Source organism: Pagrus major, chromosome 5 (genome assembly GCF_040436345.1).
Source record: "Pagrus major chromosome 5, Pma_NU_1.0".
Lineage (NCBI taxonomy): Eukaryota > Metazoa > Chordata > Actinopteri > Spariformes > Sparidae > Pagrus > Pagrus major.
Genome location: NC_133219.1, coordinates 19,016,450 through 19,043,029, shown reverse-complemented (window position 1 = coordinate 19,043,029; position 26,580 = coordinate 19,016,450). Strand labels below are relative to the sequence as shown.

Here is a 26,580-nt window from a genome sequence, read left to right as displayed (position 1 = left end):
ATGTGCAAATAAACCTTTATCACATGGCAAAGCACTGTTGTTTTGGTAGCTGTGAAAGGTTCTTGACAAACTTAAAGTAATCAGTCACCTCTATTGATCTTCTTGTGACTTAAGACTATTTACTCAGACATTCGCACCAACAGAAGGTAATTGATTAAAAGTAGTTTGTTTTGTAGGATTAATCTTGTTTCTTCAGCCCCTCATTGACAAATTTTAAGGAATCTATATCAATGTATAACATTCTCAGCTGCTGTAGATAAACAACTGATAAATCAATTCTGGACCTGTTTTTATTCCAAAAAAAGTGGTGACAAAACACTTCATGATTAATTTTGGTACTCTGAGCACTAAATGAGGCTTTTACTGTAATATCACATGCTGGTTTGACATGCAGAGCAAAGACTGGGTCATATGATCGCATGTAAAAGCAGCTGTACTCTCTGATGTCTGGTACTGAGCTCTTATAGGATTATTGATCTTTTTAACAATGCTGCTGATTCATAAGCAAACAGAGTCAGCCCTTTACTGCAGTGATCACTTTACATGACTAATCATCCGATATACAAAACACTGCTGCACTGTTATTTCTGCCAAATCAATCATAATTAAAAGTCAGTTTCGAAAAACAATACAAGGTAATCCTTTTTTAAAAAATGTGGATGAGTTAGGAACAAATTAAATGTCTATATTTTAGCATAAGCTGTATATTATACTGTAAACTGACAACACATCTCATCCAAACATAGTATCCCATTTTATTTTTGATTCAAATGTATTCATATTTACACCGTGATACTACCAGTGTGTACATTCAGTTCATTCATTTTTCAAAGTAAAATGCAGCACAGATAATCGCAGTTGTGTTTGAGTCTCGTTTACTCAGAGAAGAAACATGTAAAAGGTTTAATATGAGTTATGATGCATTTATAGCAGGATGATATGAATATTAACATGTCATGTATCTGAATGCAAAGTTCCAGTTTGCCTCTTTTTGAAGATGTTTTTAAACATCAGTCGGCTTCTATTTTCTATTTTTTTCCCTTGATTCTCTGCTATTTTTATTAAAAAAAATTTTTTTAATCCGTATCAAACAGAATAAATTAACAATTTTGAACGCAGCTCAATGAAGCGTTCTTTTTTTTTCAAAGTTATTTCCGGTCAGTTGTGGCCTGCTGACTGACCCAAATACCCACAGTATTAAAAACGTCCTGTTTTAACAGTAAAGCCGGTCAGGTTTAGGGTGAGTATGTTTGTTTCTGTAGCATATTTACGTCATCTCAGAGTTCAGTCTAGGCTGATACGCAGAGCCAACAGTAAGAGCAGCTGGAAGACTGTGAAGAAAATGAGCCAGAGGCAGAGTTCTTAAAGGGTCAGTTCACCTAATCACAGCAAAAACAGAAGCATATTCCCACTTATCCTAAGTGGTGTTAGAAGTGTAGCTTTAAAGCATATCACCAAGAGACACTACTTCCTGCTCAATGTCATTAAAGATTCAACAGTGCATCATTTCCGAAGAAGAAACTGGATTCTTCTTCTTTCCTCTGATGGTACACCTATAAAATACTTGTTGCACAAACTTGCAAAACAAAAACACCACGATTCAAGGATCAGTTTTTTTAAAACAATATATGTTCATCATGTTGTTGTACTTTCAAAAATATCAAAACAACAATCATTTGTTTTGAAAAATGTTTGTTTAATGACTCTCAAATGTTGAACTTCATGAAATGCTGCGATTCTAATTTAGTTCTAAAAAAAGACAAGCTGAAATGTACGGGAAGCTGTAGAGGACACACTTGTCATGACTGTATTATTTATGTTTTGTTTTCTTATCGCAAGTCAATATATAACTTTTTTTTTCTATATAGTATAATTATTCCTGAGATCTTACTAAAATGTATAGAGGTATTTAAATAATCTTTAAGTGTTGACAACTCATACATTTATAGTAATTGCAAATAATTATCCTCTGAGCATCATTACACAATTATTACACAAAGATTCAAAGATAACTACAAATCTATAGAAATAGCTGGAGAATCCTGATGTAAGATAAGCTGCTGCAGCTTTACTGGTACTTCTTGACAAAGGACAGGTACTCGTTGACGTCATCAGGGGAGCCGACCACGAAGGGCACCCGCTGGTGGAGCGCTTCAGGCTGAACCTCCAGTATCCTCTGAGTGCCGGTGGTGGCGAGGCCTCCCGCCTGCTCGATGAGGAAAGCGATGGGGTTGCACTCGTAGAGCAACCGCAGCTTTAGGGAAAAGATTTGAAGAAAAAAAACGCTGTTATGTTGTTTTTTTTTTAAAGGGGCGCTACGTAGTTTTGGACCTCATCTTTATTGTGCTTTAGCATCGAGACGCCACCAAAGATATACAAGAAGTAAATGGTGAAAACATTTATGGTAGTCATGGAATGATATGAGACCTGGTTGTGGAGGAGTTTTGGTTATTCTGCGTACAACATATGTTGTCAGGTTAGCCGCATTTAAACAGTTTCTCTTCCCAGTAAGCACTGACTGGAGCTAAATGTGTCTGTAATGTGAAAGTTTGGGGGTTTTATAGGCAACATTTAACAGTTTCATTTCAGAGACCACACGCCAGCATGAAGCAGGTAACTACATGTTTAAATAAACATTTACATTTGTTATTGCCTCTCTTAAGTGATCAAAATCTAATTGAACTTTTGCCTGCTTTGGTTTTGACATTTATTAGTAATTAATCCCATTTCAATGCATGGGTCATAATTGCTGTAATGTTTTTTCAGGAGCATTGAGGTCAAAGACACCTCGGTATCAGACGCTGTGGATCGAGCTGTTGTTCATTTGAATGTTTTGTTTTGTAATTTGAGCTTGTTAATAATAAAACACTGTAAAGAGATGTAAATAGTGACAGAGTGTCGTGGATAAATGGGTCATAGAGTCGAGCCGCCTGAAAGAAAATGGGTGAGAGGTTGTCATTTATCATTACGAGCAGCCTCGACTGTCTCTGAGCTTTATATATCACAGGACGAGGAAAACACCTCCAACCTCAGATTACACTGGGACCCACTGTACAGTTTGTCATTGAGGGGGTCAGTAACATACCTAAAACTGTGAGTAAACAAGAACCTGTGCTTTGTTTTGTAGAGGTTTGTAATCAGGCTGGTGATCTGGACTTGAATTGTGCTGTTATCAACTCAACAGCAGGTTACCTCACCGCAGGGCAGATCATGCAACACAAAAAAGACTAAAAAAACAAGCATCTTGTAGCTCTGATGAGTGTCAGTGACTTTACGTGTCAGTGCTTTTGTGCTTCAAATCAGTGTGGTTTTTTTTGTTTTTTTTGAGGAAATCACAATGTCTGACAATCTTAGTGAGATGATTTGGTCAGAATCAATTTGTACCTTTCCTTTGGGGCTCTTCTCGTTGGCCGGGTACATGAAGATCCCTCCGTAGGCGATGGTGCGGTGAACATCTGACACCATGGAGCCCACATAACGAGCTCCGTAGGGGGAGCCGCCATCCTGCATGAGGCAAGGGCACAGTTTACATATTAACACATGACTGTAGCAAAGGTCTAGTTTGCCTCCCTGTCTTCCAAGAACTGGATTTTGATGGTTAGGGATCTCATTCAAAGGTTTACCCTGAGAGAGAGTATGAGCACCAGCACTTCCAAAATTATTTTGTTGAGAAAATGAAACGTACTACAAAGAGTTTTTAACTGGTTATGACTATACAGAATATGACTATAAAGAATTTTATTCCAAAATTAAAAACTTCACCATATGTCAGTCCAGTCAAAGCCTTTCTAGTGATCATGATACTTAGCAAGTGTGATAACTCATTATTTAAGGGCCCTTGTCTAAACAGTTATTATTAAATTCGCGCAGATTAACAGGGTCAGATGTTCTTTCTGGAGCTCACCAGAGACAAACAAGGCGCACAGTCATTTCTGAACATGGACATTACACAAAACTGTCTCGTGTTTAGAGCGTTTAGATAACTCGCTCTTCATTTGCCTTTGTAATTTCCATTCAAGTGGAGCCAACATAGGCGGGCTTTAAAGACTCTTTGAAATGTGCCAGAACAAATACGAAGTGTCAGTGTTTTCATCTTAAAATAACATGGATACTGATTTTTAAAAACACCCACTACAGAGGTTTTACGCAAAATTTAGACTACATCTGCTGAAGAGGTCAAGCGCACCAATGTCACAGTTTACAAAAAAAGTTAAATGTCAACAAGTGGTTTAAAAGAACCCCATCCCACAGGTCAAATGCAAGGCGACAAAGCTTTGCTGACACTGCACTCTCATTTTTTTCAGTAATCAGTAACAAAGCACAGTTTTGTAAATTGATTTTTTTTACCACAAATATTTCTGAATGTTTAAAGCCATCTGCAGGACATGAAATGGGGCTAACATACGCTTTTTTTTTGTTTTAAAGTTCCCAATGTTTTCCCATACAGTTACACAACAGTGTAATTATAAAGTGTTATATATAAACAGGTCAGTCAGGCAGCTCAACAGATCTGCTCCATCCAGAGATCTGCTGAGGAAAAACTAAACAAACAGCAGACAGGTCAAAGTCCACCTCCAGTAGATTGACAATACATGACTGCATTACACACACTGACACAAACAGGCTGTTTCAACATCACATTTTGGTTCAACAAGTGGACTCACAGGGTGTGAACAGTCACGTTTTTGTAAGTTTTATTTGTGAACAGTGTACTTTTAATTTACTGCATAACCTTAAATTCCACACTTTAATGTTCAGTGCAACACAAACTCTGTTGCCCTGATGTGAGCTTCAAGCTCAGACCGGCACAACGTGATGCAGAGTCATGTGCCTGCTGAGTCACTTCCCAGTCATGATGAGGGTGTGTGTGTATGCATAGTATTTCCCCAAAACAGACCCACTCACAGTGCGTAACCCTCACAAACACACAGTCTCATGAAACACATCCAGCTGGCCTCAGCTGAGACAATGTGAAACCTCCTAAAATAAGTGAAGAGAAAATGTTAAAGAATAGAGGAAGTAGTGGGGGAGCGTGGGAAAGTTTTTGAGGGTAAAAATGATCTTCAAATAAACTCCATGTCAAAAAAGCAGATCTGGAACCACTGTTCAGGTGGTGTTAACCCGACTTTGCGAGAGGAGCTAGCACCCTAATATTTCGATAAGTGTGTCTGCTTAGATGACATCAATGTCATGTCTCTGGCAGATGGTTTAGGAAGTTATTTGTGGGATAGAAAGAAAACTTCTACTATAGACATCATAATAACTAGTACTGCAGACTTCAAATTTGAAATCATTCTGCACTTGAACCCTGTGATCCTGAGTTACCTCCAGGGTTTTGTTTTAACAGCTGACAAGATGTAAGTCCCTGCTTTAGAGCACACCTGGTTTACAAAGGCAGGTGATTGATACCAACACCAAGATATTTCAAAACCTTTACACTAGATTTATTCCCTGTGCGTCTTTCCAACAACATTTGCAGTTTTTGCTATTTCGTAATGCAACGCACATACGTCAGTAAGGAACAGTGCGGTCACTGCTGCATTGTGCTGGGTCATGGTGGTTATGTGAAGTGTGGCATGATGATGAGTGTTCAGCTAATCAAGGGTTTCAGCTTGTAGATGACACACTGAGGCACAAGGGATGTTTTATATTTTCAAACCTAAAATATTACAGTTTCTGTAGTTTTTTTATCAGCCGTGACGATGTGACTGGTATTGATTTCACCTTGGGAATCTGTTTGTGTGTGTCGTCATGACAAAATGTGGGCATGGAGACACCTTTTGTTACGAAGTGATTTTGAGTACTTTGTGATTTGATTTTGTGACCTCGATAGTGTCACAACTGTGAAAGATGCAGTCAGAGAAACTTTACAGGTGTGCAGTAGAGATTGAAATGAAGGCAGAGTTGGAAGATGGGTGTGGGTTGTTTTACATTGCGGGTCATTGTATCCCAGTTTCAATCATTCCCATCCGCTCTAAGATATTAGGTTTAAAAAGACACCTTCTTGCAATGCTGTACTTTTCCTTGTATCAAACGAGGGAATATTTCAGAGAAGCAACACTAACATAGGTTGAAAGTTGACCATGCACGGATGGGTTGGCTTCTTAAATAAAACTGGCACAGTTCACCTTTTTCACCATGTACGTCATGTCCTCCATTGCTAGTGCAAGTTGATATTTCATAAAAGATAGTCAACGAACCCATCGCTGCTGAAAGAATGCTGATGTCCAAACAGACTTTGCACTCATGCTTGTGACCGTGCTAGAAAAGTGCTGAGTGTGTGGAGATCAGAGTTTCCAAATTACAAGCTGCAGCTTCCTGAGGAACAGCATGTTTCCTGCAGTAACTCTGTCAGCATCCTGCAGCTCAGCTGACGGAGCTGCCACCCTTCATCCTGTCCGACTGAAGTGTCACACTCCACTGACTGTCAATCACGTTTGGGTCAAGATGGCAACTCTTGCCTACTCTGCCTGTGGTACCTGATTGCATGAAGCACCTTTACTTTAACTCTTTAAACACAAGAGTTTCGCCTTGAATTCTCTTAAACTGACAACACACATATGTCCAATCAGTTTGTTTCAGCAATCAAGCTGCACGACACACTTAAGCTGTGTCATTGTTAACTTTAGGTAATTTTATTTGAATGTCTAATTGTAAAGAACTAATATTATTAATCTAGCTGTCACACAGTCTATTTGAGCTGCAGCGAACCATGCCATCATTCAGGGCAACTTATTTCACCTAATTTTTCATTTGTACAATAAAATGACGTGAAAGTAAAAGAGGCAAACTCATTATTTTAGCCTAAAAAGGCTACCAAGGACAATTTCTCAGAGGAAAAGGTGTAAAAAAGTTGCTTTTCCTCCTGAGGTTTAAATATTTTACACATTTATATTATTTCTGCTATTGGGAAAAATTAAGAAAAAAATTCGACTGATCTACTGATGCCCTTTGAAACAAACAGCTTTTCTTGTGCTGCCAAGCAAAAAGTCCTCATGTAAACTCATTCTACCAGAGCAAACGCTTGGTCAGGATTCACATGATGAGTGCGAGAGGCCGCTGGTGTTTGAAATCCGGCCTCAGGACTGAGCATGAGTATAGCTGCGTGTCAGCAAAATAGATGATCTGAGAGGAAACGTTTCTGTTGTGCAGCTTTGGTTAGAGGTATCGCATTCAACACCACAAACACAAAGTAGAACTGATCGATGTCAAAACTTTGGCTCAAATTAAAAGGGAGGTTTTGAATGTTCGCTCTCACCTCTGGGTACTTCTTGTGCTTGAGGTACTCGTTGATGGAGGGGTGGAAGTACTTGGCGTAGCCCTCGTTAAGACTGTAGATCTTCCCCTTCGGCTTGATCTTCACGTTCCTCTCAATCAGGATGAACTCACCGACGGCCTGAGGAACACCAACATAATGTTAAAGTGGGATAATCCCCGTCGGAGCATGCCACAAGACTGAGCAGAAACAGCTCATTAGTACTGAAAACACTCACCCAGTTTTCTTAGGTTCCTGGATTCATAACAACAAACAACGCTTACTTACAAAGTACATTAATCCCTTTTATACTATAATAAATAAAGCTGCTTTTCCAAAGGCAAATTCCTGATGATCTGTTGTTGCCTCTGAGCAAAAAAAGAAAGTTGTTTTCTCCTTGTAGATTTCTATTTGTGGATAAAATTGACCATAAAATTTGGAAAAATGGAAAAAAACTAAACAAAACATGAACTCTGCCAGAACATACAAAAAAGGTTTTGTCTTTGCCTTTGAATAACTTTATACTATAATGAGTTATACACTTTCTTACGGATTTATACAAGGGTAGTTAAGATGTCTCACTTTCTGCCAAATAAAAAGGGATTTGTGTGTGTTTACAGTCCCCTACAGCGCTGATTGCTAGGTGGAGGAGCTCTGTTCAGCCGGATAAATGACTGACAGGATGATATGTGTTTTCCCAAATAAAAGCAGCTATATGGGGCAATAAAAACATATAACCGTAAAGAGTTCAAGCAAGTGTAGAATGCTGAATGAAGAAGACAGCAGTCGACGTCTGAGAGTATCTCACTTCCTGTCAGTTCATCACCACAGAGTGCCTTTACCGGAGATATTTAATTGAAGTGAGTATGATGTACTCACTGGGTCCAACATGAAGAAGTGGAGGCCGGCGCCGGTGCTGAGGGCCACCAGGGTGGCACTGCCGTACAGGGCGTAGCCTGCACAAACGATATTCTTCCCTTGCTGCAGCGCATCTTTATCTACGGGCTCCCCCTCTGATTCCTGAACAACCAGAGGGGGTAAAATAAACCATCAAAGAAGGAATCAACAACAGTGGTATCCTACAGACTTCAGTTCCTCAGATCCCTCTGACCCAGTAGTGCCTGTTTTAAGGACTGGATGCAAAAATTTTGAACAAAAAGGGTTCAATCATCAACAATAGTGAGAATGATAAATGAGAACAATAATATTAAGAGCTATAACTTAATTATACTTGAATACTGTTTGAACCTGTCTAAGAAAGTTGCATTTATTGCATTCTCAGGCCAATAAAGCACTGTAACTCTGCAAATGATTAAATGACTCCCTCTGGATGCAGTTTAGTGACCAGAAATCTGGATTAGCTAGACAACAGTGCCCCCTTGTGTCTTCACAGTGTTACTGCATATTTAAACTGTGTATTTACACTCTAAATATCCTGTCATATCATCATAAAACTATTCTGACTCTCATGTACTCACGTTTCATAAAATGTGATGAATGCAGTTATGAGTCATGATTATTTCTATTACTCAAAACCTGAGAAAATCAGGTTAACAACAGTAAGGGATGGGCGATATGGCCTTATTGCAATATTTTTAGACTATATCACGGCTCACAATACATATCTTGATATTTTGAAATCTCAGTACGACAGCCTTTTAAAACTGAGATGTCCAAAATCTAAGACGATATATATCTCATATCATCATAACGATATAATATCAACATATTCCCCAGCCCTGACTACAGTATATTTGTTTGATGCTTGTTTTTCTAAATGTATTAATAATTTCAAGGTATTTCTCCTTTTTGAAGTTTATTAGTCAAATATTAGTACAATTTCTACATCACTGATTTGTGTTAAAGAGGGTTTTTGTATATTTTCCTTTTATAATACATGCTTTACCCCATAATTACAGTCAACATGAAAACATTGTGATTTCAGAATATTCCTTCCAGTTCCTGCATGGTTTGTGTATGTTCGCAGAGGTCAGACTCACCCGTTTGTAGATGGCAAATATGGTGCCGATTGAAGCCAAGCAGTCAATGTTACTGGAGCCGTCCAGAGGGTCGAAACAGATCACGTACTTCCCCTGTGACAAATTAAAATCAAGAAGTAACTTGAGAATAAGTTTAGAAAAAAAACTGTCTGTTTGAACTGAAAAATTTAAAATGAAACAAGAGGTGTTGAAAATGTCCTCATTTGAATTATTATTATTTTTAAAAAAGAAAAAGTGTCTTTATAATCCAACATGTATTATGTGCCCTTTTATTTACAATCACAATAATCCTCACTAACAAGGCTCTACGTAGAGATAGTGGAGTGGCAAGAAGACCTTTACACTGCTTCCAGCGGTTAGTTGTGGCTGTGGATCAGATACTAATTCAAAAGACTCCTTTGTTAGTCATTTCTGAATAATACATGGGTTGTCTAGTCCACCAGCAGCCAGGAGTGTCATTCAGTATGCAATATTTATTTAAAAGATACAAGAGGACAATGTGATGACACATCAGGGCGGAACTCAAGTCTGTGTGAACTGTTTAATACAGTAGAATTGAAAAAATGTTAAAGACTAAACACTCACTTAAAAGTAAAGGGTTAAAAAAAAAAAAAAAAAAAACACAGGTAGGAAGAGTGATTCAGAATCAGAATGAGCAGTTCTTGTGGTGTCAAAGCCACTAAATGGTCCTTGAATCCTCTAAACTTTACTGGAATATTGAAGAAAAATGATCCCAGTTTTTATTCAACAATAGCTGCCAGAGATAATTCCAGCTTGAGTTATTCTTAACTATAACACAATGAAAATATGCATATGGTGAAATATTTTGCTCAGAGATTGTTCATGGTGATGGGTCCGCCTGTAACATACAGAGTTTTAGTAACAATAATAATAATAATAATATATTATTTAATCACAGATTGTCACTCTGGAGCAGGGAAGATGGACCCAGATGCATGAGACAGCAGGCAGGAAATGCGATGGATGAGGTTTGATATGTTGACGCAATCCCAGGAGCAGGCAAACACAGAGGAACATCGGGGAAACTGAACAGACCATCAGGAAGTGAAAAACAAACCAGGAACAGCGAGGATCTCAGAAACACATCACATGACTTGACAATGACTGTACAAAAGACTGGACTTAAATACAAACTAAACTAATGAGGGGATGAGGTGCAGGTGGAGTGAGGTGGAGAAACACAGGTGAGGGAAATTAACTGAAAAACACTAGAAACAGGTAACAGGCTGATAGGCTGAAAGAAGCTGGAAAAACTGGGGAAGAACTGAGGTAACATGGCTGGGCTGATTAAACGGATAGAAGACAGGTGTGGAGGGAAAATCAGGAAACTGGAAAAAGGGGTAAAAATGAACCACAAAACACACAAACAGACATACAGCTGCATCATGTGAACTCACGCTTTGGTGGCATCATGTGGGAAAAAGAGGTAACTGTTTCAATTCTGAAAGTCTTCTTTCAGTAAACTGAACTTTCGACACCCTTTATCTTCTCAGCAGATTTAGTTAAAGGAACAGTTGCAACATTCTCCTTAACAACTGTAGCAGCTGGGGACTTGTTTTAAAACGTAAAAAAACAACCAAAATACACTGAAAATGGCTCTATACATCTCGTCTGGCGTAATCCAAATCTAGGAGCACCAGGATCCTAAATTGATTTGAAAAAAGACGTTATTTACACCCTCAACGCACAGTCGAGCTTGTGCACCCACTTCAGATGTGCTACCGCTTTTAGCTTAGCAACTGTAGAGAGGTTTTCTGCTTTAAAAGGGTGAAAATAACGTCTTTTAAAATCAATCTGGGATCTCAGGGAATCTGGAGACTAGAAACATTTTATTTAATTATTTATTTTTTTCAGGTGTTTTATTATGTTTTTAAATGAGTCCCCATCTACTTCAGTTGTTTAGGAGAACACTGTTTTGCTGTGAAGCTCAAGAAATGCTTTGTGCACTACGAAACTTCACCCAACTTTCCATCGGCATAGGATTGAGTAGATAATGACTGGATTTGAGTAAAACTTGAATAAACTATCATTTTTGGGTGAACTGTTCATTGCTTTATTAACATCATCTAATCAGCTTGTGAATTATAGGTGTTTTCCTACACAAAATTCCTGCCTGATGCCACTTAAAACATGAAATAAAAGCCCAGCATCCATCATCCTGCAGTGTTGTTGTCTTCCTCAGCACACGATCACTGTGCACCACTCACCCTCTTGTCTTTGGGAGTGATGATGAGGTCCTTGTTCTCCTCAGACACCATGCAGCAGGTGCTGTAGGAGGCCTGCAGCATGTTGATGACCAGGTCGTTGGACAGCACATCCAGCTTCTTCACATCGTCTCCTGTCACATTCACCGAGCCCGCCAAGCCCTGCCTGTGTGGGCCAATCAATCAACAGCACACACACATAAATCTTTGATTGAGGACGTTGATAGCTACTCGTGCGAGGATGTATTCAGTCACTTGTGACTGTCACTTATCTTCATTTAGTTCCAAACAATGTTGATTTGTGTTTGGTTGCATAACGTCAGTGTGTGTGAGATTTTACTGAATAACGAGTCATTGTGTTTCAGTAATTCTCCTTCATATGGAACATTTTCAGGGCACACTTTACTATAAGTTCCCCCATTTAGCATCAATATAAACATTTAATACATAGTTTATAACACTATAAGGTGGTTGAACGTAAAGTGTTACCATTTCAGTGTAATAGCATGAATATCAGCTAAAAATTGGGAAAATATTAATTTCGACTTGACCGCAGATTGATGGTACTACATGATCTTTAAAGGGACAGTTCACCCCAAACTCAAAAACACATATTTTTCCTCTTACCAGTAGTGGTATTAATCCATCTAGTTTGTTTTGGTGTGAGTTGCCAAGTTTTGGAGATATCAGCAGTAGAAATAGCCCTAACCTTATCACCGCTCAGAAGGAATCGTGCATCTACTCATAGACGAGAGGCTCGTGACAGCATGGGATGTAAACATTAAAAGCGTCCTCCTCGGCTGATCTGTAATGTTACCTAGCTTGGTTAGCTTAGTTAGCTAGCCTCTCGTCCACGAGTAGATGTAGTAAACGGTGTGTGGGTTTAATTCAGTAGAAAGAAAATACACTTACATGAAATTCCACAAGTAGAGTGCCATCTAGGTACATCATATTTGTAGAAGGCAGCCAATATCTTCAAAAATTGGCAACTAACATCAAAGTAATAAAGATGGATAAATAGCAGTACAGGTGAGAGGGGAAATATGTATTTTTTATTTTTGGGATGAACTGTCCCTTTAAGGGCTGGTGCCTTCCACTTCTTTTATTCACCTCAACAGCAGAATTTACTCCCACACTATGTGCATCCCACGCAGGGCCGTGCATAGATGTCAAGATTTGTATGCAGCCTAAAAGGCAGTTCTGCTAAAAAGACTTGACTCCAGTGACTCAGAAATCACAAACATTGGCCTCTCAGTTATTCATATAATCCTTCAGAGCACTGGCTTCCCTCCAAGGTCAATACCCTTAACAAAGAGTTGGTTATTGTGTTAACTCTTAACAAATCAAAAATGTGGTGCAATCACAATTCTACTATGTTATCTCCTGCTGGACATGACACTGAAAAAAATGCATAATCCTGTATCATTTTCAGATTTGAGTGTTGAAATGCTCTAAAAATCACACAAAGCTCACTGTCTTGCTCATAATACAGAAGCACGAAACAATCACTCATATCAGCAGTACCGGCTCTGTAGCTCACTGCTTCAACGGGTGTATGTGTGAGTGTTGAAATAGGACAACTTCTAACTCTCGAGTCACTCTTGGCTCCTACATCTACTGTGGGAGTGAAGCAAAATGTCAGACGGCCACCTTTGGCATGGCATTGAATTCCTGAATCTGCTGCTCTGTAGCTCACCTTGACCTCTGACCTCTCCACGGAGGGATTCAAGCAACAGAAGTGTTACAAAGTTCAATTAGATATCATCAGATTATCATTTGTATAAAAGATCAAATCTGTTCATTAGTCTGTTTAATCAGAGATATCTATCAATATATATCAGCCAGTAATGTAAAGGTGGATATATGCTGTATACTGTTTATCAATAAGCCTATTCCAGTACCTCAGTACTTACAGGTGGGCCAGGCCTGCCTTCCGCACAGCAGAGGAAATGGCTTTGATGGCAGTCAGCATGGCATTGATGAGCTGGGTCAGCTCACCGGTCGCCCCCTTAGCCTGGCGGCCGGTCTCAATGATGAACCGGGTCAGGGTCCATACGTCCGTGTCAAACGCCGACTGGTCCGACATGCTGAGTTCTGTTCCTCCTGGTGGGCAGCAGATCGGGCAGAGGACAGAGAGCAAGTGAGCGACCTCATAACCAGCCAAGTCCTTTTCATACCCAGAGCAATGAAGCCAAGCCAGAAGATCTATTTGTGTGTGCAGCTGAGTGGAAGAGGGTGTGTGTGTGGAGATGAGTGAGGGGGTGTCAGGTGTCAGCTGTGGAGACTGGCACGATTTTAATCCTGCACAAGACAAGCACTGTTATTCATCAAGTCAAAAGGTTACAACATGTAACTCAAATCTTTGGTAATAGCGGAGCTGTGAGGTGAATTCTCAGGATTTACATGTGCAGGTTTGCACATGAACCTGAGAGCAGTCTGGGGCTATGACACAAGAGTAACACCTTTCTATATATCCAAGTTCATTTGGTGAAAAGTTTGTGATTTCAAATTAAAAAAATTATTTGTTTACTCAGACATCCTGCAGAAAATTTTTATGGCAGAACTAAATTTTGACGCTTGAAAGACCTAAGCATAGGTATGTGCATATAATTACATAATCTATTTATTCAATATGCTTTACTTCACATAGTATGATTTAGTTTGAAGCGTGTTTTGATTTAGTATTTTATGTTTCTGCGCTATAAGTCACTTTGGTTAAAGACTGAAGGAGAAGGGGAAGTGAATTTAATATTAAGAGAGTAGAAGAACAGTTGGTGCTATATGTAGGTTTCAGCACAAGAGCAGCTCAAGTGAGCTTTAAATGTCATTCGGGCTCTGAGCTTCCACTGACCTTAAGCTTAAAGGTCAGCTCCTCTGAATAAAGTATCTCCTAAGTGGAGACGGTATATCTTCCAACTTTTTATGTATTTAATTGTATATGTATTTAATTTAAAGTCTTCATGTATTTGCATATTCTATCCACTCACCTAAAACGCTTCATGAATTCTTACTTTTTCTGTAAAATAGTAATATTTCCTGCAATAACAAAAATGACAAACAGTCAATGCTCACCAAATATGCAAACTAAATATTAGCAAAAGATTTGACACTTTTTGCACACATATTTTAAAATGATGAAAAAAACACAGATTTTTGTCTTCGTAGACTCATGTCGATTTATTGAGACACTTCATCAATCCAGACAGTTGTTAAAATAATAAAGGCATCAGGTGTTGTTGCATAGCGGTCTGCATTTGGTCCTTCATGTGTGCAGAATGTATTTTATTTCAGGCACGACTGGAGGTAAAGACTTCAGGTTTATTCCAGTGCATTTTTCTTTGGCACATTTTTGGTCTTTTTCATTTTCTGTGGAATTTGTGCATTTGTGTGCGTTATTGAGCTCCATGTTTCCACTGAACCACCTTCTTTCTATTATCCATCAGCTTCCAACAAATAGTACATGCTTATAGCTGGTATGTCATGAAAAAAACCTTGCAACTCCAACTTTTTGTGCTTTAACTGAGAAAATCCCCTCACATAGTTGGGCTTAAGTAACCATTTCAAACACCATAAGACATCATCGAAAATACATTTGCAGAAAGCTCAAAATGAGGCTGACTTCCTTAGTCCCATGAAAGTGGATAGTTTGGAGATACAAGGTTTTTCACCGCACAGTGACGGTCGTGAGAGTCAGTCGGTGTGGTCTCACTTCTTGGCATGCTTCTTGTAGATGGCGACGTACTCCAGCACATCCTCGGGGGAGCCCATAGCCACGGGAGCCCGCTGATGGATACTCTCAGGCTGGATGTCCAGGATATTCTCGAGGCCGGTGGAGGCCATGCCTCCTGCCTGCTCCATGATGTAGGCCATGGGGTTGCCTTCATACAGCAGCCGCAGCTTTGAGGAAGAGGTGGAGTTTAGTTTCTGAATATTCTGAATTAAAATGTGTTATACTTTCTGTATTCCCAGCTGCTGCCTCAGGTCATCAAACACTACAGCATTAAATGTACCAACAGATAAAGGACAGGTTCACAATTTTTCAACACCGTCTTAAAACAAAAATTCAATCAAAAGTATTTATATGCATGTTTTCCAAAGTTTATCTGAAGTTAATACGAGGCTTTGGCAGCCTGAGTTATACAGGTCAAGTGGGTATTTTCTAGTCTTTTTAGTCTTAAATTCCCTCGCTCAGTATCCCTCCACCGCAGCTCAGAACAGAAAAACTGCAGGGAAACATGAAAGAGCATTTCAGACTATAATGACAGTATATTTGAAAGATACCCACTTGATATGTTTATCTCAGATTAGCTTCAGATAAACTTTTACACAGAATGAAGACGTCAATTTTGTACCACTTCAAATTTGGAACACTTGAGGAAGAAATCTCTTGATGTCCAGCATAAAGAGTAGGAACGATTGCTGCAGGCAAAACCTGTTTAACATTCATCTGGGTACCTGACTTGTTTTAAGACAGACTTGCGAAGTTGTGAGGCTATACATATTCATCATTAAACTATTGTACACTTCTTTAAAAATACTTCTTTTAAATCATCCTTATATGTAGTTTTATTGGTGACTTTATTTGATTGAGATTTTTTCTTTTTAACTAGTTTTATTGCATTTAAAATCATATGCAAAGTATTTATTCCAAAATTATACTGGGTAAATCTAATGTTTGTCCTGAATTTAAAAAATGCATTGCATGGGTTGCAACAGGATTGTTTCATTTTAAAATTTTTGGTTTACATAAGCGATTGTGTTGATGAAAAGAAAACATAGCAGTTAAAATTAAACATTTTCTGAGCTTTCAAGACTTTGTATGAACCCTGTATTTAAAAAAAAGAAGAAAAAAAATACTACAGGCACTGTATTAATTTGATTTACTAAACTAAGTCACTAACTCATCGTTAGCTGGTAGTATGAAATCTAAAAGTTAAACAATTTTACATTTCTGTTTGGAGTTTTGTCTTTTTAAAAACACTCACTATGCCCTCTCTCTCCACATCCTATACACATGAAAGTGAGCCGCTTTTTCTACCTTTTTTAAACATGACAACATCATGTTTGGCTCAGTCTTACTTAAACTGGAAGGATGTGAGGAGTGAAGACACAACATTGTGACACTTTCTTCAGTATGGTTTCATGTAACAAGGGACACTAAACAAACCATTTTTGATGTAAATCTCCCCTGAAAATAGCTTCATGAAAACTTAACAATGGAATTTAGTGTGACTTCTATTCCCTTAACGGTTAAATCTGTTGGTATTCTGCACTTTAATATACTTAATATAAACAAATCCCATAAAAAAAGACCAAAACAAATGAAAATGACCCTATTAAAGTACATCTCTGAAGCCAAAGCATGATATGTCTTACTCCTCTGTGTCGTAGAAGTCTGTTAAACTGTAACAAACACATCAGTGAGCCACTGGGTGACATGTTCATTCATTATGATCACTGTAGTTTATTTCGAGTCTATCCCATATATCTATACTGTCCTGCTGCTGCAAATACTCTGGCTGAAAATAGCCTAGTGTTCATGGTTCAGTTAATTTATTATAGAAAACATGAAAATTATTTTAAAAAATACACTGTTTACTTCCGTTTGAGTAACATTTTCTTAAAAAGTACAGTGCACAGCAGTTTAAAGTAATTGTTTAGCCTTTTTAAAAAAAAACTATATTAAAAAACGTACGTATTCTACGTATTCTCGTATTAATTCTCTCAACGGTGGACCTTACCTTTCCCTTGGGGCTCTTCGTATTTCCTGGGTATAAAAAGATTCCTCCATACATCAGTGTTCGGTGGACGTCTGCCACCATGGAACCGATGTAACGGGCGTTGTAGGGCTCAGTGCCATCCTACGGTCATTTAAAATGATGCATCAGTAAGATGTTCAAGCCACAGATAAAAATCATCCAATCTTGGCAAACACTGCCATGTCGACATTTTAATGTACTGTATGATGAGTAATGTCCACTGTCTCTGACTAACACATACATTCAAACCCCAGCTGCTTCAGTTATGTGGCTATAAACCATTTAGTTTACTTTTTTATGTTACCTGAGGGAACTTCTTTTTCTGCAGGTACTCCGTGACGGCGGGTTCAAAGTACTTTGCATAACCTTCATTCAAGCTGAAAATCTTGCCTCGCTTCTTGATCTTCACATCACGATCGACCAGGATGAATTCACCAATTGACTGATAAGCAAAAAGTGGAAAACGTTAGCAATAACCTTAGAACCACTTGTTTTGGACATAAAAAACTTGCAAGTTCTTTTAATTGCGACAAACAAAGGCCTTCAAGAGGGAACTTACTGGGTCGAGCATGAAGCCGTTGACCCCCTGGCCGGTGGAGATAACCATCATGGTGGCACTGCCGTAGAGGGCATAGCCTGCCGCCACAAGGTTCCTCCCAGGCTGCAGGGCGTCCGTCTCGCAGGGTTCATCATCTGTGGTCTGAGGGGAAACATTATAAACTAATGTCATCATTCATTTATCATTTAATTTATCATTTGGATCTAACTGAGAACCCGAGGACACATTGTAGTAGTGACTTGTCAATTACAAGTTAGCCACGCTCAAAAGCAAACCATTTACTCTGAATAGGAGCATAATCTATAAAATGACCATCATGCTGTATTGGAGAAGACTTGACACTAGCAATTGAGACCATAAACTCATTGGGAAACTGTTTACTGAGGTAATAAATCAAGTGACAAGTTGGGTCATTTTCTCATAAACTTACATACAATCTGACTTCTTTTTGAAACCTCGAAATCTTTTGTTACACCTGATTTTTAAACCTCGCAAATTATTTCTTTTTTAGTTTACCATCACATTATAACTGCCACTGAATAGGAATGACTCAACCTCAAAGAGATACTGACCAGAAAAGAAGAAAAGTCTGAGTTTGACAGCAAAGGACCTTGTTCATAGGGTTTTTTGAGCTGTAAAATATGAATTCTGGGGGCTATAACAGTGTAACATCTTATGCATGAAATTGGGTAAAATCAAAAAAAGTAAATATCAGTGGCAAATTCGGTCCAAGAGATCTCTCTTGTCCGTCAAAAACTAAGAGTAGTTCAAGTATATAAGCTTATTATAAAAAATAGCAACATCATATCATTCTGCCATCCCTTTACGTTTGTAAAGCAAGGACTACGACACTTTCTCATGGTAGTTTTAAACTGTGTTAGTACCTTTCTGTAGATGGCAAAGATGGTTCCGATGGAGACGAGACAGTCGATGTTGGAGGAACCGTCCAAAGGGTCAAAGCACACAATGTATTTGCCCTGGAAGAGAAGGGAGAGTGTGAAAAATATCTAAGCAGTATGACATCTCCTGTGTTACTCAACAAAACACATTGTATGAGTCCTGGAATTCAAATAGTGCTACTAAATGTCTCCACAGGGAGCCTTGAACTGTGCCGAATAGTGACAGTATTATAGTGTTGATGATTGATGTGCAAGGTGTCAGTGTAAAGTAAGTGCAAATAACAATTATTGTGAAAGGACCTGAAGTCTTTTTCAGGTGAACCGGTTGTTCGAGATTAGATCCCACAAGGAAAAGATCTGAAAACAGACATTTCCAGTAACCCAGACTGGCAAAGCTAGATGATCCCGTTTTAGTCTGCAGACAGGTCCAAAGGAACCTTGAACCGGTATTACAGATACCTTGCTTTGTCTTAGCAACTAAATCAAAGTGTGTCCTCACAGCAACACAGACCCACTTACCCTCTGCTCTGGCTCTATGATGATGGCTTTTTCATTCTCTTCAGATATCAGCACACAGGAGGTGAAAGAGGACTTGATCATGTTGATGATCAGATCATTAGACAGGATGTCCAGCTTCTTCACCTGGTCACCTGTCACATTGGTGCTGCCAGCTATGCCATAACTGACAAGACATAAAAAATAAAATAAAACACTGAAAACTGGCAGGGAAGGCATTTCACCAAGAAGGATTTCACTTCTCTATACACACAAAACCAGATCATCAGTGTTAAAGTGTGTACTAACAAATCACTTCTCCTTTTGTAATACTTGCATCTGAGATTCAGCTCTGTGGTTGTTTCAACAGTCTTTTCTGTGTATGTACAAAAATGGTATTTAAACAGCTGTACACTTTAGTATTGAGAGAAGTTTGATTGGGATTACAACTGTTGTAATTAGTGTCCAGCTTAGATGGTGAAAAAACAAAACAAACTGCAGTTGATGCATGACATGGCACTTTTAAACTGCTGAGGTTAGTTGGTGATTGAGGGAAGCAAAGCATCAGCCACTGAAGGGAAGTCTGAATCAGTGTCAGTCTGGTCAGCCACAGAAAATACAAACAGATAATTGTAAAATGTACACTAAAGAAACTACTTTTAAGGGATAGGTCCCTTTATGTAATCATGTTCTTAACCAGAAATGACAACATGGGATAAGTAAAAGAGTTAAAGTGAACCAACACAGGACATAGTAATGACAATATGCACAAATGCAAGATATTGTGACACAACAGTTTACATAAGACAAGGAAAACAAGACAGGATGAGGAAATAAAGGGGTAGTACTGCAGATATGCATTGATTTATCTTGCACATGCTTTTCTGATGGATCCTGGCAATAAGGCTGCACAACAAACACGATATAGACATGAAATTTGTTTTTCTTGACATAAATTAAACATTTAACTCCACGTAGGCTTAATCATATGAAAGTGGGCGTGGTAGCTTCAAGGTATGCGCTTCCTGATTGGCTAACAGAGAACCTGAATCTCCAGCTCATTTTGTGCCAACGTGGATGTGTGAGGCTGAAACTTCTGTCATCGATACTTTCAAGCGCCCAACTATCTGCGTGTGCAACACGTGCTGCCACTGTTCATTTGTACAATAGTATCTGCTTCTCAGTGATGATTGTTTACTCACAGGTGGGCGATGCCAGCTTTGCGCACAGCGCAGGAGATCGCCTTCACCGCCGTGCACACAGAGTTCAGCAGCGTCGTCAGCTCCCCCGTGCCTTTCGCCTTCCTGCCCTCCTCCATGACGAACCGGGTCATGGTGACCACGTTGGTATCGAAGGTTCCTCGGTCGGACATGGTGACGGCTGGTCTCCTGAAGCCTGAGAGTAGAAGTTGGAGGAAACGCTGGAGGACTTAAATGCTCTGCAACGCGGAACTCAGCGGAGGGAGTGAAGACACCAGGGCCAATCCAGAGCAGCGGGAGAGGTGTGGCCCCGCTGGAAACACAAGCGCTTTGTGCAAAGCACAACTGTGATGAAGAGATAACGCTACCAATAGAGGGATGTGACCAGATGAATAAACGCTGTGCACATGTGAATGCACCCTGGCGTTGCGTAAGAGGGGTCGTGTACTTTTCAGCAGGTTTGAGAATGATAGTGTGAATGAACAGTTTCATAATGTTTTTCCTCTGATAGTGTGCACTCACATAGGACAGATGGACTTTTTAGCTTTCAGATTTCTATCTATCTATCTATCTATCTATCTATCTATCTATCTATCTATCTATCTATCTATCCTCTTAACTACACATCCATCAATAAAAAAACAGACCTGTTTTTCTCAACAGCACTTGTACAGCTCTTACTATCCTGTTGGCCAGCTCTCTAGTGAAAAAGAGAATTGAACCCCAATGAAACTTTGACCTGGTTTTAATAAATAAGATGGAAAGAAGAGAGCCCAAGCCAAACCTAGGCTACATCCTTTAAATTGGCTTACTGTTAAGGCTCACAGTAATCTATTGCAACAATACAAAGCTGCTTTCAGTCTATAGTCTCAACCAACCTCTGTCTAATCAAAGTCATTGCTTCCAGAAAGAGTAAATTAAACACATAGCCTACATTGTAGTGGTGTCATTTTATTTTAATTAATTGAGTTTTATAAGTGAGTTTTAAAATATCCTAACATCCCTGACTAATTTTGAGTAGTGTATAGGTAAACTTTAAGTAGCAAGAGTAAATGCTCATTATAGAAAATTGCCCAGTTTGGGTTGATGTTATTATTGAATTATAGGCCTCACTACTGATGCATACATTTATAGACTTAATAACTTAAATGTTGAAGCTGTAATGGTTGAGCCCATCTTGATACCTATCTTAATCGGAAACTGCAAAGTAGCTAAAGTTATCAATGAAACCGTCCAAGGGTCAAAGCACACAATGTATTTGCCCTGGAAGAGAAGGGAGAGTGTGAAAAATATCTAAGCAGTATGACATCTCCTGTGTTACTAAACAAAACACATTGTATGAGTCCTGGAATTCAAATAGTGCTACTAAATGTCTCCACAGGGAGCCTTGAACTGTGCCGAATAGTGACAGTATTATATGGTTGATGATTGATGTGCAAGGTGTCAGTGTAAAGTAATTTCAAATAACAATTATTGTGAAAGGACCTGAAGTCTTTTTCAGGTGAACCGGTTGTTCGAGATTAGATCCCACAAGGAAATGATCTGAAAACAGGCATTTCCAGTAACCCAGACTGGCAAAGCTAGATAATCCCATTTTAGTCTGCAGACAGGTCCAAAGGAATCTCAAACATTAGTTTCACCCACACAGCTATTACAGATCCCTTGCTTTGTGTATCTCACAGCGACACAGACCCACTTACCCTCTGCTCTGGCTCTACAATGATGGCTTTGTCATTCTCTTCAGATATCAGCACACAGGAGGTGAAAGAGGACTTGATCATGTTGATAATCAGATCATTAGACAGGATGTCCAGCTTCTTCACCTGGTCACCTGTCACATTGGTGCTGCCAGCTATGCCATAACCGACAAGACATAAAAAATAAAACCAGTGAGAGTGAGGGGTGAAAACTAACTACACTGAAAACTGGCAGGGAAGGCGTTTCACTTCTCTTTACACACAAAACCAGATCATCAGTGTTAAAGTGTGTACCAACAAATCTGTTCTACTTTTGTAATATTTGCGTCTGAGATTCAGCTCTGTGGTTGTTTCAACAGTGTTTTCTATGCATGTACAAAAATGGTATTTAAACAGCTGTACAGTTTAGTATTGAGAGACATTTGATTACAATTCTTGTAATTAGTCTCTAGTTTAGATGGTGAAAAAAAATAACTGCAGTTGATGCATGACATGCCACTTTTGAACTGCTGAGGTTAGTTGGTGATTGAGGGAAGCAATGCATCAGCCACTGGAGAGAAGTCTGAGTGATGGGATGTAACTAAGTACATTTACTCAAGTACAATTTTGAAGCACTACTTTATACCCGCACTACATCTTGGAGGCAAATATTGTACTTTTTATTCCCCTGCATTTATGTGATGACTTTGGTTACTAGTTACTTTAAAGATTACATGCTGCATCAAAGCAAAAGTAGCACATTTTCAATTTATTTTTTTTGATTGGCAATCGGATTAAAAAAAAAACACTGATTCTGATTATCAGAAAAATGCTGAATATAGAATCTTATAGCCTAATCGGCCAGGTTAATAATCAGTCAACCCAAAGTATACAGTATATATTAAGTGTAAATAAGTTTATATTTACTTTGACTTGTACTTAAGTACATTTGTTGCCAGAAATGTACTTTTGAGACTTCATTTAATATCCAATACTTTAAGGGTGTGCTATGTAGTTTTGATGAAGAAATTTTAAGAGAAGAGAAAAATCTTCCCTTATTGATTTTCATGACTGAATAAAGAAACTCTGTTCAAGGACTACATACTGTTTTTCATTGTTTTTGTTAGCAGGACTCTTATAAGTAGCTACTTGCTAGCATCAAACACTATTTTATGGGGACCTTAGAGAACAACTATTTCTGAGTTTGTATTATTACCTTACTAATATAGCGAATATTAACTTTCTAAGTTTGGTTGTGAATTTAAGTGCATTACTTTAGAAAATGTACTTACTTAACTTACTTTCCACCACAAGCAGACTACAGCTAATGCTGTTACAACAAACGGCAACAAGATGGCGGTCTTGCCCAGTTAACCCAGTCAACCTCTCGTAGGGCTGTTTGCTCTGTCCCAAGCACTTAAAATGTATTATGCTAGACTACAATTATCATTAATAATCTACATTATTATCGTATATCTTTACATTTATGTAATCTTTAGATTGTACCGCATGTTTTCAGAGATTAGCCGACATAACCCCTAAAAACTAGCCCCTAAAAACCGCACTTCACTCTTCACACAACAATAAAGTTTCATATTAATGCGCCGAATGAAACATCCCCATTTACGATAGTTAGCCCGGGGACTATATTGTTACGCGTAAGATAAACACCTAGCTAAAGTCCTTAGAGTAACGTTAACTGACGTCTGTTTATCGTGAGACTGCTTTAACATTTCCCCAGAGTGAATATCTTCGGCGTGTTAAGCCCTGTTGTGGCTCGGACATTGAAAGTAGGCCAACCTTGCAGCAGGTAAGCTACACCTGTAGCTCTGACCGACCTTCATCCCAGCACCGAGCGGACTCGGCTCGTCCGGGCGTCGACTGCGCATGTCCGCGGGGCAACAACTCGCTGCTGAGGCGGACAAGTACAAAGAGGCTGCTGGTGGTGCAGACGGGACGTGTCGTGCAACACGGGGCTAAAAAGTATAACCTCGCTGAGTTTGACGTTAAATTACCGGCTTTTTTTTTTTTTTAACAACAGTTTGACTCCGAGGACAATCAGTTGATTCAACAGCGAGGAGGGGGTTGCATTCAAGTCCAGAAAAAAGGAGCTTGGGACACTTGGCGTCGGTAAGTTAAACGCTTTTCAGTCGCAAGGGGCTTCTGATAAATGCAAGAGATGTATTAATGTAATCGTCCTTGAAGTATTTAAGCGTTTCAGGACATTTTTGTGCTGACACGAGCACGCACAAGGTTTAATTCCCGTGATGAGTTCAATGTGTCTTCGGTGCACGGTGTGGGTCAGGTGGTCCTGCAGCGACCAGACCAGACAATCCCATGAAGCGCTGCTGGTTAAGCAGGATTATGTTTAAAGTCGTATGGTGTTTGTTGTGCCAGCTCGTTGTGTTAATCTACTGCTTCTTATTCCCCCCCTGACTAAACGAAGCGTGTTCGCGCCAGACAGGTGTCATGGAAGTGCTGGGAAGTATCCCACATGTGCAGTAACATGGGGTTGAACTTTGAGCTCCAATGACAAGGAAAAAGTCCGTTTATTCATTAAAGATTTAACTTGTGAGCCTTATTCTGGTGGCTCCTTTATGCTCTTGAAACAGTTTTCATGCTCTGACCTTTCCCTCTCATGTAATCACTATTATATGACCCATACTGACTCATCTTTGCATTGCATTTAACAGCTTCACACCCCAAACATACTCACCTCAAGCCTCTAAGAGAGTAATTTCATATACTTTACTAATTTCTCCCTTTCTTAGACCCTGAAACAGTACAGTGGTGGTGGTGGCTCTCTTCTTTGGATTTGGCATGCCATTACCTATTTTCTCACTGTCAGAGAGGTTGAAGCAGGCAGATGAAAGCTGTGCAAAAGTTGTTGGAGCTAAAGCATTTTAGGATCAGAATAAAGTGGATATAGACCTGGATGGTGGTCCCTTTTGTGCTGGCGAGGAGCCGGGATCAAATAGAGGGCTCTTCATCTTCTGCTGGGCTCAGAGGCTTTTCCACTTTTTCTTTATAGAGATAAGTGCTGAATTGATATGTCAAGGGGAAGAATATGAGCTCTGTGACAGCGCTTTAATGAAATTCTTTGGCTTCCAGTGTGGCACTTTTGGCATATCCGCGAATCCATTTTTCTACACTTGGGTATAATAAGAATAGAGATTACAAACAGTGCTTTCATCCAGTGGTCCAAACAAAGCATTCCTTCAGACATGAAAGTACCAACCTGGTGCGTCTCTGGTGAACCTGGTGATCTTTTGTACTGTTGCTTTAGGAAAAAATCACTTTTTTCCAGCTTTTTCTTGTATAATACTAATTATACGCCAATATTTTAAGGTTACATTTAATTAACCAACATTTAAATTACAGCATTGTCGTTGAATCAAACCAGAACAAAGTAAGATATGAATACTAATCTCCTGACCTTGGTATGTAAATCTTTAGATCTATGAGTCATCAAGACATGTACAGTTTCTGAGTGCAACACCACTGTAGTAAATACAAATCCCAGGTCTGTAATATTTGTCAGACGTAATGTAGGTGCTAACTACAAACAAAACTCATAACAGTGTTATGTGTTTAAAACCTGTATCTTGAAGTAAACATGTATGTAATGCTGTGATCCTACGCTTTAACTTAAGTTACATATACTACTTTTCCACCAAAATAAGCGGGTCTACACAGGTTTTTATAAACGTGGGTACACCTGCTAAAATTGCTTATTGACCCCATTCCCACTTCCCGCAGGCAAGGCAGCCCATCTGTGATTTTTATTCGAAGCGTTACGTTGTACCTCACAAATGCGCCAGAAACAGTTGTAACAGAAGAGAAAACAAAAATAGAAAATAGTGAAAGATGTTAGCACCTACTTTACGAAATAGTGAAAGAAACGTCTGTAAAACGGTGGATAAATTATTTTGAGCATCACAACCCCCGCAAAATGACTAGTTTTACTATCAGAATTTGAGCCATTCGGTTCAGTAACATTTGGAAAGTCTAGAAGAGCCTCACGATCTAATTATTTTATTCACATTCAAGTTAGCCAGCTGCTAAACCGGACTTTAGCCGGCTCGGTCGGCGATCCAGGTATTTTCATACCCGGGAAGTCGAGCTTTTTTGGATTCAAAACACCACTGAGCAGCTTTCATAGGAATGAACGGGACTCCACCTCCAACACAGTGTCCAGTAATAAACATTCATGAATAGACCGCATCCCAAATTCCTTCTTTATTTACGCACCACCACCGGATGTTGATAATGTGTCATCACTTTGCGCAGCGGAATTTAGCGTGTTCACCCGGGTCTTATGTTTGGATCAAAGCCGAGCCGAGGTGATAAAAACCTGTGTCTACTACAGAGTCAATTGAGCCAGGTGTAAATGCCATGTTTACACATTCCCATTGCGCACAAAAGCCTGATCTTAACAGGTTTAAGCAGGATTTTTGACCAGTGGAAAAGGGTTAATAGTGGAGAAACAAGTGATTGGGAGGCGGAGTGGCTG

At 39.2% G+C, this 26,580-nt stretch overlaps 3 protein-coding genes across 3 annotated transcripts in view; 1 reads left to right on the top strand and 2 right to left on the bottom strand.

Moving 5' to 3' along the window:
- Nucleotides 1–1,675: 1,675 nt before the first annotated feature.
- Nucleotides 1,676–13,616, bottom strand: fbp2 (fructose-1,6-bisphosphatase 2). Its single transcript, XM_073467061.1, has 7 exons — nucleotides 13,394–13,616; nucleotides 11,484–11,646; nucleotides 9,256–9,348; nucleotides 8,135–8,275; nucleotides 7,259–7,396; nucleotides 3,385–3,504; nucleotides 1,676–2,254 (listed from the first exon to the last, which is right to left on the bottom strand). Exons 1-7 carry the CDS (start codon nucleotides 13,564–13,566, stop codon nucleotides 2,069–2,071), a joined length of 1,014 nt encoding a protein of 337 aa, XP_073323162.1. The 5' UTR covers nucleotides 13,567–13,616; the 3' UTR covers nucleotides 1,676–2,068.
- Nucleotides 13,617–14,638: 1,022 nt separating this feature from the next.
- On the bottom strand, nucleotides 14,639–20,687 carry LOC140995881 (fructose-1,6-bisphosphatase 1-like). The gene is made up of 7 exons (XM_073466031.1): nucleotides 20,395–20,687; nucleotides 19,217–19,379; nucleotides 18,683–18,775; nucleotides 17,799–17,939; nucleotides 17,544–17,681; nucleotides 17,222–17,341; nucleotides 14,639–15,377 (listed from the first exon to the last, which is right to left on the bottom strand). Exons 1-7 carry the CDS (start codon nucleotides 20,562–20,564, stop codon nucleotides 15,186–15,188), a joined length of 1,017 nt encoding a protein of 338 aa, XP_073322132.1. The 5' UTR covers nucleotides 20,565–20,687; the 3' UTR covers nucleotides 14,639–15,185.
- Nucleotides 20,688–23,998: 3,311 nt separating this feature from the next.
- The window catches only part of kank1a (KN motif and ankyrin repeat domains 1a), a 57,607-nt gene continuing 55,025 nt past the window's right edge, over nucleotides 23,999–26,580 (top strand). Inside the window, exon 1 of the mRNA XM_073467244.1 lies at nucleotides 23,999–24,197. The gene's annotated coding sequence lies outside the window, so the exon portion shown is untranslated. The remainder of the gene's footprint in view (nucleotides 24,198–26,580) is intronic.

Excerpts from the sequence above, each read along its gene's own strand:
- fbp2 (XM_073467061.1), bottom strand. The coding sequence starts at position 13,566 with ATGTCGGACCAGTCGGCGTTTGACACGGACGTATGGACCCTGACCCGG. Across the intron at positions 9,349-11,483 it reads TCACTCCCAAAGACAAGAGG|GGGAAGTACGTGATCTGTTT; the intron begins GTGAGTGGTGCA and ends AATTTGTCACAG. Across the intron at positions 3,505-7,258 it reads AGCACAAGAAGTACCCAGAG|GATGGCGGCTCCCCCTACGG; the intron begins GTGAGAGCGAAC and ends TGCCTCATGCAG.
- LOC140995881 (XM_073466031.1), bottom strand. The coding sequence starts at position 20,564 with ATGTCCGACCGAGGAACCTTCGATACCAACGTGGTCACCATGACCCGG. Across the intron at positions 17,682-17,798 it reads ACGGCTTCATGCTCGACCCA|TCAATTGGTGAATTCATCCT; the intron begins GTAAGTTCCCTC and ends TTTGCTTATCAG. Across the intron at positions 17,342-17,543 it reads AGAAAAAGAAGTTCCCTCAG|GATGGCACTGAGCCCTACAA; the intron begins GTAACATAAAAA and ends AAATGACCGTAG.